This window comes from Corvus brachyrhynchos, unplaced genomic scaffold (assembly GCF_000691975.1).
Source record: "Corvus brachyrhynchos isolate BGI_N302 unplaced genomic scaffold, ASM69197v1 scaffold93, whole genome shotgun sequence".
Classification (NCBI taxonomy): Eukaryota; Metazoa; Chordata; class Aves; order Passeriformes; family Corvidae; genus Corvus; species Corvus brachyrhynchos.
In genome coordinates, this window is record NW_008237273.1 from 1574183 (window position 1) to 1587358 (window position 13176).

Sequence of the window (13176 nt, forward strand, 5' to 3'; positions counted from 1 at the left end):
CTGACGTGAGGCTTTCAGACAGTATCCACAGCCTTGTTCTGTCAAACAGACATGCACCAGTCATGTCCACCTTTGCTGTCAGTGTGTTTTTAGGAGGATGTGGAGGTGAAAGCCCCCACACAGCCGACGGACTCCCCACGTCCACAGCTTGGGTGAGATTTCCTTCCCACCACCTAACAGCCTTCCACATCAGTCCACACCACTGTGTGGAAGTCCACACCACTGCTATTAATTCAGAGGCCAAATTGCTTGCTTTGGGGGCTGTAATTACATATTCTAAACAAAGCACATTATTGAGTTAACTGTTCTCAAGAGCTTGCAGAAATGAGTGGTCACTAAAAGCACTAAGGAAGAGAAGATGGGCAGAAATTCAACCACATTATATTCAGAAATAAAGACTTCTTTCCCAAGTGCTTCTGTTTTCCTGGATTTATGCTATTTTGGATGGATGAGGCAATACTTGAATCAACTCTTGGAAGGAAGAAGCTAAGAATGAGAACCAACTGTAAAGGAAGAACTTTCTTAAGCCAGTGTTTAAAAAAAAAAAAAAAAAAAGGCAAGCAGCCTGTTACTTTGTATAGCCTACCCTCAAATTTGAAGAGAAAAAGCCAAAAAAAAAGCCAAAGCAAGAGCTTTGCTCTTCTTTCATCTTGTTCCTCCTCTCAGTTTTACAAGTGAGTGATATCATACAACTTTTTTGCAACACTAGCAGTCTGGCATATGGCCAAAGTCAGGACCACTTGGAAAAATGAAGCACAGGGGGCCAGGTTCTTCACACACATGGGATCCTATGATAGCTTCTGGCATCAAGAATTTGTCCATGAGATACAGCATGGCAAGGCAAAACAGCTGTCACTCTCCACACCAGTGCACACCTCTGCAAACTGGAGGCAACTTTCCAAAGAGCACTGTCTGGCAACATCAGCATAGAATGAGACGTCACAGCATTGGCAGAGAAATCCACTGTCCAGGACTTGTTAAAATGACATGACACAATGAAAATAACATGATTTTGCTGCAGACAACTACAGAGTTTTCCATGCAAGAGCAACATTTGTTTTAAGCTGAATGGCAATACACTTCTTGAAAAGAAGTGCTTATCAGACATGAGGAGGAAAAGAGAAAGGAGAAGGCACCAGATCTCTGTGACTGCAGTTTCTTAACACATACCAACTTCATGGCAGCATGATGTAGAGCACCAACCTCCTGAAGCTGCTTCCTTTCACACAGGTTCTGGCAAAAGATGAACAGCTACCACTTGGTTCCCCCACTAGACACAGCTTCTTGAGGAGTGCATGCAGTGCCAGTCAGAGCAATCTAAGGGTCTGCCTATCCTGTCCAAGGCCAAGAGGATTATTTGTGGTTCCAGACAAAAGCTGTGGCTTGACCTAAAGCCTCCTTTTGGCATGTTCTGTGACTTCATCAAAGCCACAAGGTGTTATCACTAATAGAGGCTATACTTCCCTGAGCTGTAGGTCAGCAAGCAGGGTTAACACACTAAGCTAACCTGAGGTAAGTGTAACACAGATGTGGGAACTGACCACAGTTACGCAAGCAAGATAGGCTGGTTTTCAATCCCTTGCCACAAAACACCATCTGGAAAGGGCCTATCAGTTTGTCGCCATTTCGTTTCCTACAATAACAGATGGAAAATAATCCATGGGGGCTTATCAAAATATTTCTCATGTTTGTCCATAAAATTTCTCACTTGTAAGAGCAGAGTATACATATCCTTTCTTGCTTTTTTTTTTTTCCTCAAACTAAACAGCTACTCTGCCACAATGGGCATATAAATCATCCCATACCAGCCTGCAAATGTGAGCACTAAGTGGCCTCTAGTGCTCATGCTCACTCTAGAGCTTGGCCAAATACCCAGATGCTCATAGTGATGGCATGGACTGATGTAAGAAACAGTGTAGTAACGATTGCCAGGTTTCTTATCCTGCAATTCAACCACCAAGACCAAACTTTCGGGCCTGCTCTTTGATCAGGATGTCCTCCAAAGATGGATATGCAGGTAGGCCTTATGAAAAGAAGATATTGTCAGCTAAACAACAAATGAAAGGATACAAGGTACCAATGTAAACAGTGATAAGTTTCCCTTGTAAGTTAAACAAAAACAACCCCCTAACCTGCAGCTCAAAGAAGCACATAGTTTGCAATTAGATATAACCCCTCCTTCTGTCTCATCTTCTCTGAAACACCCAAGACCCCCCAGTGTGGATACAGAATACCTATAAACTAGCCAGAACTCACCTGGGACAGCAAAACAAGCAGAAGAGGGGCAAGAGCCCCAGTCAAATGATCTGATGTGTCTGTGCAGGTCCCTAAGCACCCTGAGTGTTTGGAGGCATGGCTGCATGCACATTTCACTCATTGGTCTCCCTTTGAAATGAGAGCGGCAGGCCCAGTTATAGTCAGTCCTGCAAGGGATACTGCATCATGTAGAGTAAAGGCTGGGTACCAAGTCAAAATTGTATGAACTCAGCCACAAATTTGCAGCTCTGTTCTCTGCAGTATTTAGGACCGACTATTCTGCATGTGCAGTAACGGCACAAAGCAGCAGCATCTGCAGGGAATTCCATGGAATGTTATGGAGGTGTACAGAAATTTTAAAATAACATTAATGGAAAGATTATTGGTATTAACTTTATGAAAAGCATGCAAATAACTTACAGTGAACACATTTCCCATTGAGATTTTCAGTTTAAGTAATCAAGGGAGACATTGTTTGCCTACAATCACATTGAATCTATGGTCTGTGTAGCACTAATTTAGAAAGATCACTTGCTGTAGCCTGAGTCATGCAAAACCTAGGACGTATTCCATAAATTATCTACTGCTACTGTGAATGAAGCAGTTGTGCCACTTCTAGCATCCACAGAGGGAACACCCATTTCACACTACACTACAGGATGCAAATTTAAAAGAAGCAGCTGCCTCTCACAGTTACTGCAGCCAATCAAGTAAGACTGTTCTGCAACTTGCCTGCAGCAACTATGTTGTGACTCAGGTTCTTTCCACCTCCTCTCTACCATCAAGCCTCTTAACCTTGTCCCTCTGACAATCAATTTTTCTGTTTCTTTAAAGTTCAACACTTTGTGTGCTGCTAGACAGCATGGCAAACAGGCAACCTCCTTAAAGAGCTGGGAATTGATTTCTGAAAGAGATACTGGGAATGTAGGCTGCTAGTCCAGTTGCTGAACTATCTGAACAGAGATGTCAGTTTTGCTCTTGTTTTTAAGCAAGTGTTCATTATCCTGTCATGAGAGACACTGTAGAAGTTTCTAAAAATACCATGCTGTCAAACAGCCTTTCCCCCTTCCCTTCCAGGCAATCTCTTTAGACTGCCATTTGTCATCAGTCTGCAAAATCACACAAATCAGTCAGCCCAGTCCTACTTAAATGATTCATAAATCCAATTACGTCCGCTTCTTTATATAGTAAGCTGGGCCCTAACAGATTCAACCTTCAGGATTAGAGGATGTGTAGGTAGCTGACCTCTGACTCTCGAACTGCTCAGGAGCTATATACATACAGTTCAAACATGCAGCTCTACACTGGGGTTGTCACATGTATAGCACAGTAATCTTAATCTCTGTCTTGGGGGGACTGGAGAAGAGACACCTTGAATACTATTCTAGCACTTGCTACCATGTCTAGAAGTGAGTCCAACGGGGGGTCACCAAGCTGGTGGGGGCTGAAGCACTGACCCTACAAGAGCAGGCTGTGGCAGCTGGGTTTGTTTAGCATGGAGGAAGGATGGCTTCAGGACACTCAGCAGCAGCCCATTCGTGCTGATGGGAAGAGATTGAAGAGATGGGGCCAGGTTCTTAGCAGTAGTGTGAGATGGATAAGACAATAGGCCAAAGCTCAAACACGACAAGTTCAGATGTACATAAGGAGAAAGAATCTTCCCCATCAGGACAGACAAACCATGGATCCACTGCAGAGAAGTTGTACAGTCTCTGTCCTTGAAGGTTTTCAAACCCAGCTGGGTAAAGCCCTAAGCAACTTGTTCTGATCTCAATAGACGACCCTATTTTGAGGGAGAGGTTGCACTAGAAACTTCCTGAGGTCCTTTTCCACCTGAATTATGCTATCACTCTATGATACTACTAGCATCATAGAGTGATAGCATAGTTACTGCATGACTCAAGTGCCAGCTTAAAGCAGAATGATGCAATTATTTTCCTGCCCCTTGTCTCCACTTCCAAAGTACAGCTTGTGATTATGCAACATAAAGTTTTTGGCATGCAGCTGCAGGGTCTGGTCTGTTGGCTGTCTCTGATCTAGTGTACGGACGAACAGCTATACGCACTTTCCAAGTCTCAAAGCAGCAATACTAAGGCTGTTACTTTAGAAAGCATAGATGTCCCAAGAAGAAACACAGAGCTCAACATAAAAAGCATCCCACACTTTGTACATATTTTTTATGGGGTAATCAACAGTGTAAAATCCTCTGTCACTTATGAGGCCACCTATTTTGATGTTCTGAAGAGCAGAATTATTTTAAATTTTTTAAACCTAGACACAGATTTACTGAGACACCTCAAACTGATAAAAATTTTAAAATGTAGATAGTGATTTAGAGCAAGAAGCAGCACTGTTGTAAGCGAATCGTAAACTCAATTTCAAGTTCGCAAAAAGTTTTGAAACACTGTTACATGCTGAACAACTAGGAACAGCACTAGACATTAACAGTATGAAATACAGTAATGTATACATATATTTATAATGTAATGTAATAAATATTTTCCTCAATGTTTTGGACAGTCATCAGTTCTACTAGATTTCACATTACAAGTTTATTCTACTTAAAACCAGAAGACTGCTTGTTTTGTTTGTTGCTACTTTCTTTTTGCAAAGAATATGCCAATTAGAAAATATAGATGTATAGCATATTCATAGGATAGATAAAACAGCATGAGAATATTCAGAGGTGTTTGATAACAGTTAACAAAAATTATAGTTGGGAGAAAAAGAAATACAGTCTATTTCTTCTAAACACATTTTCATCTGAGCAATGTTTTAAATTACACTGCAGTTCCTTGAAAATTACACTAGTAAGGCAAGGAAATGAAATTGTTTGACCTACTGCTAGAGAGCAAAATGGGGTCTTAACAGTGACTCTGCTTGAGCACACACACACACCACCCCCATCCCCTCCTCTACAGACTGTGCAAATTGAAACAACTTTCCTTGGCATAAGCACTTTGACCTCTACTACTTTAAGAAGCTACAAAACCTAGTACCGTTATTCTAAAGAATGAAATAACAATGTAGTTTAAACAAATCCAAACCACAGAAGTGTTTACTGTTTTTCTCCCCAAACACCATACAAAAATGTGTATCAACACTTAAAAGGAAATCTCTTCCCCAACCCCAACTTGTTCATTTTAAACAGCAGGCACATTCTGTTTGAACATTCATTTTGCTTACATCTCATTTCCTTCCTCTCTTCTCCATGTTTCTTGATTACTCCTGGCAAGGCTGTGAAACAATCCTCTGCTTTTAGCTATTTATCTGCCTTTCCCCACTAGAAGTCAAGCCCTACAACATCAAAAACTTAACCATGGTAATCAACTGTTATGGCTCAAATTAATTAAGACAACACAATAAAGAAAACAAAGATCCTATTCTCATGGAGATCATTATCCTTATTAAAAACAAGCAAAAGAATATGCAGATTACACAAGACGTAACATACACAAAGATGTGTTACTTTTTTTTTTCTGGTATAGGAGTTAATTTAAAAAACAAATCTCCAGACAGCAGTTCTTCAGCCAAGTTAGTTCTTTAGAGCATGAAAACTATGCTTCAAAGCTCTGCCTCTCCCCATCCTATTTATACTGGCAAACCTCCTGCTGACGAGCTTATTAAGAAACAAAGCAGTTCTGCAGCCCTATTCAGTAACAGCAAGGTCCCAGCTAGGGTACTAATGCCCACTTTTGGGTGATGTTTTTCACAAATTACTAAAGTGAGCTGGCAAGAGTCCAAAAGTGAACAGCAAGAAAAATCAGGGAGAAAGCAGATGGATGCAGCCATACCAGTCATTCACTTGCCATTTCTACAACTCCTAGAAGCCCACAGACAAAGCAGCTGGATGCACCTTCTGAGCCATCTTGACCTTGCTGATAAATGGTTCTGGAGTTTCTTTTGCTAAGAGTTGAGGTTGCTACTATCCACATTCCCTGGTGTAAAGTTTGCATACCCTACCACTGAAAGTTTTTGTTTTGAGGAAAATGTCAGAGGCTGCTGGAGACCTCAGCTGAGACATTGCTGCCTAGCTATGTTTCACTGATATTCTCAGATCAAATTTTCCCTCTCTCCCAGAAAATAAAACAGGGAAGTAGCTTTGGCTAAGTATGTCACAAATTAGAAAGTCAGAACAATAGATATGCACGTTTCTAAGTAAATTACTAAAGCAGCAATAGCTATTCATCTAAAAAAAGAAAGTTAAGTCAAGTATAATTTTGCAAAACATCAGCATAAAAACCTTTTCCTCTCTTAAAATCATCATCTGTTAATGACTTACAAAAACAAGCCAAGCATGTTTGATCAACACATAAAACTAAGGACACTTTTTATAGTCCTTCTGGAAGCACTTGAGAAAAGGTTTCAAAAGCAAGGTTAATATGCCAAAAGGATTATATTTACCTTAATGATGTACTGTAAGAAAATATGCAGCAAAACAACTCTCCCTGTGTGCAGCTATTCTGTTTCTCAGGACTGAGTCACTAAGCAACTCCCATTAATATAACCCTTTGTGCTTAAATAAAGTAATTTACTTATCCCCAAGTCCATGCTAAATATTTATATTTGCTGAAGACATCATCATAGATTACATCCATTCTTTACCAATGTTTAACTAACAGCTGAACTAGTACAGGCCTGTGCATTGTTATTTGCATAACTTTAGCAGAAGATTGACTTCATTGCAGAAACCTCTCCTCTTCTGGAGGCCTGTTGTACATCATCAAGTTTTCAGCAGATGTGCATGTAATAATTTTAAGTTTCTTTGGGAATTCAAAATAACTAGATCTAATTTCATGTAACTCTATTAACTACAATTTCTTAAAACCTTGTAAAAACATAGTCAAAAGAATATACATCTTAGCTAGCACATGACAAGAATACATCATTTTAAACTAATGGCCAGATCTAACTGATGCAACTTGACTAGTCACCTTGGGAGGAATGATGATTTTTGAGTGCCGTTGTCTACTTGCTGTGTGATGCTTTGGGCTTGATGTACAGCTGTGCTCCCAGTCCCACTCACAAGGAGACGGCAGTGCAGTAGTTTGCTCCCTGAAAAACAAAGTTTCATTTCAGTCACCTATAACCACAAAAGAGTGATTGTGAAGCCTGGACCACTGAAGTCCTAGAGATAAAGGGGATATAAAATGTATTTCCCTGATTAGTTTGGGATGCTTTAGCTTCCCTGGCAACCAAGTGGAAATAGTGTTTGAAAAAAGGAGATACTCAGCAATATTTACACACAAGCCTGCATGCAAAGCAATCAATGTATTTTTGCCAATGAAATAGGATATTGACAGGAAGCATACTTATAGTTACTTTGTTCCACTGGTACTCTCCACAAACCACCTGGCTTTTTGTTTCAATTTAGTTTTAGTCTGATTGTTTAGCTCGCACAAGACTGTACACAGGAAAGCTAGTAACAGTATTGTGTCTTGAGCATAACCTCCGTAAGAACAATCAGATACATGCGCTCCAATGACATCAGATGGTAACTTAAGAACTTAAGTTGCCAAATGATAGAAAGGAAACAATTCCCAGTGTAATCTTCTGTCCTCCTTCCCCTGCTCAACAGGCTTTAGCTACCCCTCTTGGACACAAGTAGCATGTTAGCTTCCATTCAGCATCCCTGTCACGGGGCTCCCCCTCCCCCTGACCCTTTGGTTGAGTCCTTCATTACCCCTGGTAGGAAAAGAGAAAATCAATGGTTTAACTAAGATGCAGAAGGAACTTTTGACAGAAATAGAAACACAAGTCAGTGGTTAGGGTTTGTTGGTGGCTTTTGTTTTGCTTTTAAAAGAAAACCAACATGCAACTTGGTAATTTTAAGCAACTCAGTAATTTTAGTTCTTCTCTCAAAAACATCTTTCCAAAGTGTTCCATCTTCAAAGAAGGATATAGCCAGACTTCCCTAGAAAAGTATATTAGCCATACTTTTAGCAAGTTTGAGTTTGTTTGCTTGTTCCCCCCACCCCCCGCAATGTATAGATGTTTTTTCATTGTGGTTTATACTCCATTAGCCTGAAAGATGGAAGAAAGAGATACTGAAAGAATTCTGCAGAACTTCCCCAACTGTCTACAAGTCTCCCCCAGGTTTTGACGTGTCTTGTGTGTGACACCCACTTCTTCCTGAGCACAAATATAATGAGGTCACAGGTTCGAAAAAGCAAAATTAAAACTTCTAAAATATTTAAAAAATACACTTTGGTTCAGATTAACTTTTTAAAACATGCAACAATGCAAGCATGACATCACACCTTGAAACTAGAAGGTTATTTTCCCCTTTCTCCCCATGCTCTTCCAGCATAAAAGCATCTTTATAAAAGTAAATTACTGTTTTAAATCAAGGCATGATTTCAGAAGTTGCAGAACCAAAAGATGCTTTATATGAGTTTATGTGACCACCAAAGAGCAGCACAAGCTATACTGTGCATTATGAACAAACTTCAGCCTTCTTGTTCCAGGCTGTGCACAGAATACTATTCTGAAAGCTACAGAAAAGTCACACAAGCAAACTAAACCTAACTACCACTGCTGCTGTCATTTTCCCTTTCTCGAACTTTATAAAAATCAATCTGTATGTCACAGAAATCACATCACTATTCCAAGCAAAGATGAAAGTAGAAAAACTTAACTCTGTAATGTCTTCGATATGAAAATATAAATTAATATCTTAGCAAAATAGCATATCTGCCTTTCCGGCTTTCTTTTGCACAGTAGTCTGGGTTTTTAAGCAGAATTCTTACAACTTTCAAACAGTGGCTCTGGACCTAGCATCACACTCTAGTGTTATTTTTTATTTTAAGAGATGTTTAAGAAAAACAAGTATCTAATTATGGACCTGGATTTGTGCAGTAAGGAGCTGACAAATGAGAACCCCTATACCCTATATTCAGTATTAGATTTCGGAAGGGGTCTCATTATGTTACAAATTTTTTCTGTACACACACACTCACACTTTTATGACACTTTTATTTTTTTTAACAAAGAATGTAAGCTTGGTTTACTTTGCCACTATTGCTGGTTACCAACCTTTCATTCCCTGAAATTTTTAATAAAATACATAAAAGGGATCCCTATTACAGTTCAGTGACAACAGCTTTTCTGCTTTTCTGAAACTGTTGGAATGGCAAATCCAAGCATAATCCAAATACATCTTAACCAGCCTGAAATTCCATGTCTAACAATTACATTAACTAAACCTCTCCCTGAAAGTAGGGAGTTGTCAGAATAAGAATGCTGGAAATATAAACAAATTTTAACAGTGTGTTTTGTACTTTGATACTGACTAATACTCAATAGTAGATGAAAGACAAGCAATCACAGTTACAAAAGAAATAGACATTACAGTTAATAAGTTTCATTTTTAGAGGGCTTGATTCAAGCTGTGACTTTGGCCAGACTAACCCACTTGAAAACCAAGAAGAATTCTACAAGAATATATCATTACTTTCCAACACAGCTTCTCAAAACAGCAGGAACAATCATGTACCATTTTATCAACATATAAGGAACAGCTGAAAAAATCACGGAGATTCGCATGTTGATATTTTATATGGAACAATCAAAGGAAGTCACAGTCTAGGACACTCTGCTGTCCTGAGTCCAAATAGACTGTACTGAGAATCCCTTTTAATGGGCAAGTTTTTAACAAAAAGCCCTACAAGCACTCATTAACACAACACTGGAAATTTAAGACCAACCTGAACAACACTTGTGTTAATAAAAAGGCACAAAAGTGTATTTTCTAGACTAGCTTTTGTGGTTCTGGAGATAGATCTGAAAGAAATATATAAAAATCATATGGTTAATAGTAGATTATTTGCTTTTACTGTTGCTACCAGCATTAAAGAAAGCGCTTTTGCTGAAAAATTGAAAGATAAATCTCAATTCAATTATAGTCAAACAGCCACAATTACAATCAAGTTTCTCTTTGAAGTCTTGCTTACACAGAACTATTCCAAACCAATAGAAACATACTAATTGGTCTTGGACAAAAGCCTCTCATAGTTTGCACTCCTCTGCAAAGTCTGAAACAAGGTGACAGCATTCTATTGTATTACAAAAATACAAGAGACCAGACGGACTGTGAAGACACCGATCCATCTGTTCTACTCACACAGGAGCAGGTGGGAGAGAATGACAACCCCGTTTTCCACACAACAGTTACATACAGAAGGATTTTTCTGAAGCCTAATACTCAAGTTGTGTGGTACAAGAAAGCACTCTGGTTTGTTTTTAACAAAAATCAGAAAAACTTTCTTGAAGGGAAACAGCATTCCTAAGTATCATGAACTCCTGCTTCTTAACAGAGAAGTAAAGTTGCCTGCACAGACGAAAGTGTTTTTCTTTTCTCATTTTAGAAATTTCTTCTCTTACAGATAAAAATAAAAATATGCATATTTTTAAATGGGGAGACAGGAAACACACACATACATCAGGTTAGTAGCAAGCAAAAAGTACAAAATAGCCATTTCATTTTTGTTCTGATGAGTATACACATGTTTATCCTTTCTCTTCTTCAGCAAACTCCTGATTTAGAAATAACACCATCTTCTAGTTATTCCTCTAGCCAAGGACAAGGAGTACAAAGAAATCTCTAATGAAACTGCTAAGTTCAACCACAACTGCTGAAGATACAGAGCTTGGAAGGTACAAAAAAAAAAATTACCTGTTTTATAAATAACTCTCCTCTTTCTGACAACCAGTTTTAAAAATGCATGATTCAAGGTGAGCACAATTTTTCCCGTAGTTTCTCACTGATTGCTTTTTAACACTTACCCTGGATGTTGCCACAGATTTGCATGTCTACCCTCAGGAAGCAGTTCCCTCTTGTTAAGGGGAGTAATACCTATCGCTGCTTCTAAAATAGTTATGTACTTCTTGTACCGCATCCTGCCTTTCTCAAGAGTTCCACCAAGCTAAGTTATCATCCAAACGCAGACGCTGCAACTGAAGTCATGACTCTTCACTTATTTGAAATGCTGCTTTTTAAAACATGCTGCAAGTTTGAAGTATAAAAATAATGCTTTTTTCCCCTCTCCCAGGCTTGGACAGTTAGTAGAAGAGAGAGAGGAACCAAAGAAAAACTCCTACCAGATTCCCCAGAAACGTCATTGTTATGTAATTCGATATTTGAATAAGACACTAATGAAAATGATCGAAGAGACAATCATGGTTCTAAGCCTGGCCGGATAATGCACACTCTCCAATTGACTAATCCTTTGCTAAATCTCTGCTGTCTGTAATCTTTCAACTGCTAATGGAGCACTAGGTAACTTCTCTGTCAAATCCATCCAGGGAATAAAAGAGACCTGCACAGAAAACTTGAGACCATTTTAGAGAGTGACAGACAAAAATAGCTTTTGCCGTAACTTTTCTCACCAGAAAGCGCAAGAAAGGTCTCTACATTAGAAGTGTCATGAGGGATTTATCTGATCTACTCAGAAAAGGCATGGAGAAATACTTCCTTATGTGTCTTGTACAGAATTAAGAAAGCTAGTGACTCCCATTATGATACCTACTAGTCATTCAAACGTGCCTCACATGATGCCAGAAGCCACATCCCATGTCAAAATTGTTCTAACCATGAGGTAAGTAACTGTGCGTGCCAAAGACCTCAGGTATGGACTGCTAAGGTGGAGACAGATGCACATGTTGAAAGAAGTAACAGTGACTTTCGGAAACATCGCAGTGCTGTCAAATTGCAATATTCAAAGAGATGTACTTAATTGCAAAATTAATTAAGGAAATGTTGATGTAATGCTTCTTAGATAGTAAGAAATGAATGCTTATAAATATATATAGTTACATATATAAATATTATGCACTTACGCAGCAATAGAGATAAAACCTTAGAAAGAAGAGATGTGACAGGAAGACTGAAGCCTAGAAGTGTGCATATTACTTATTCCCAAGTATTATTAGGCATGTGTGTATTTCTGTTGGGGTTGTATCACATTGCATGCGACTTACTTAGAAACCCAGAAGAAAGCAGCTAATTTTCATTTCTTGTGGTGTAAAATATTTAGCTTTTAACAACAAGATTTGTATAACTGTCTCGAGATCCTACATTACTTACAATCCTGCATTAGCCATATTTGGTGTTTAATATTCAATCACATTTGTAGGTTATGTTAGCACATGTGCACACTGAACTATCTCAAGTAATTACTTAGCAATCCATGTGACTGATCTCAGAAGAGCAAATTAAAATCAAGTATTTTTTAGATTCAGGAAATACCACTACAATTGTCAGAGGAAAAAATAAAATTCACCTACATAGTTGCAGGCTGATAAGGAGTATGTAGTCTGAAATGTAGTGATGTGTTAAGTAAAATAATATATTAAAACCACATGAATTAATTAAGCAAAAAATTTCTTCTCCAGGTCCAAAAAAAAAAAAAAATTCACTTAACTACAACTTTAAACATCTGTACACAAAGCATTAAGAAGCTTAGGAAAGCAGAGTAGTACTAGAAGCCCGAAAGCACAGCTAACGTCATTAAGCCAGCATGCATCCTGACTTCTGATAGCTCTATCGTAAAGGCAGTACTGAGAAGGAAAACACAAGACAAGAAGTGAGCAGTTTTTGACAATTTCAGTATTTAAGAATCTTCTGACTGTAGAAGTTCATGACAGTTCTATTTTACTCAAAAGCAGAAATATTTTGATAAAATCCAGTCTTCCCTCAAAGTTGGTTTCATTAACAACTTCAGTTACCAATCACCACACTTTGTCCTATGAAGTTTTGATATTTCTTTCTGTCCAGCCTCTCCCTTAACACTTTTTTAACTCTAAACTTTCCCCTTATATATCTAAGAAATAATTCTTAAAAAACTTCCCCACAGTACTTTTCAAAGCCAGTGCTATACAAAGTCTAAAAAGCATTAAGTGCAGCTCTGGTCCATCTTTTGT

General features: G+C 38.6%; 1 protein-coding gene across 1 annotated transcript in view; it reads right to left on the bottom strand.

Annotated features, from left to right (window-relative positions):
* Positions 1–11286, bottom strand: part of TJP2 (tight junction protein 2) — a 55689-nt gene extending 44403 nt beyond the window's left edge. The window contains exons 1-2 of the mRNA XM_017730604.1: positions 11041–11286; positions 7191–7311 (exon numbers count right to left, since the gene is read on the bottom strand). Of these exons, the coding sequence (XP_017586093.1) occupies positions 7191–7311; positions 11041–11153 (234 nt within the window). The 5' untranslated portion in view covers positions 11154–11286. The remainder of the gene's footprint in view (positions 1–7190; positions 7312–11040) is intronic.
* Positions 11287–13176: the final 1890 nt, after the last annotated feature.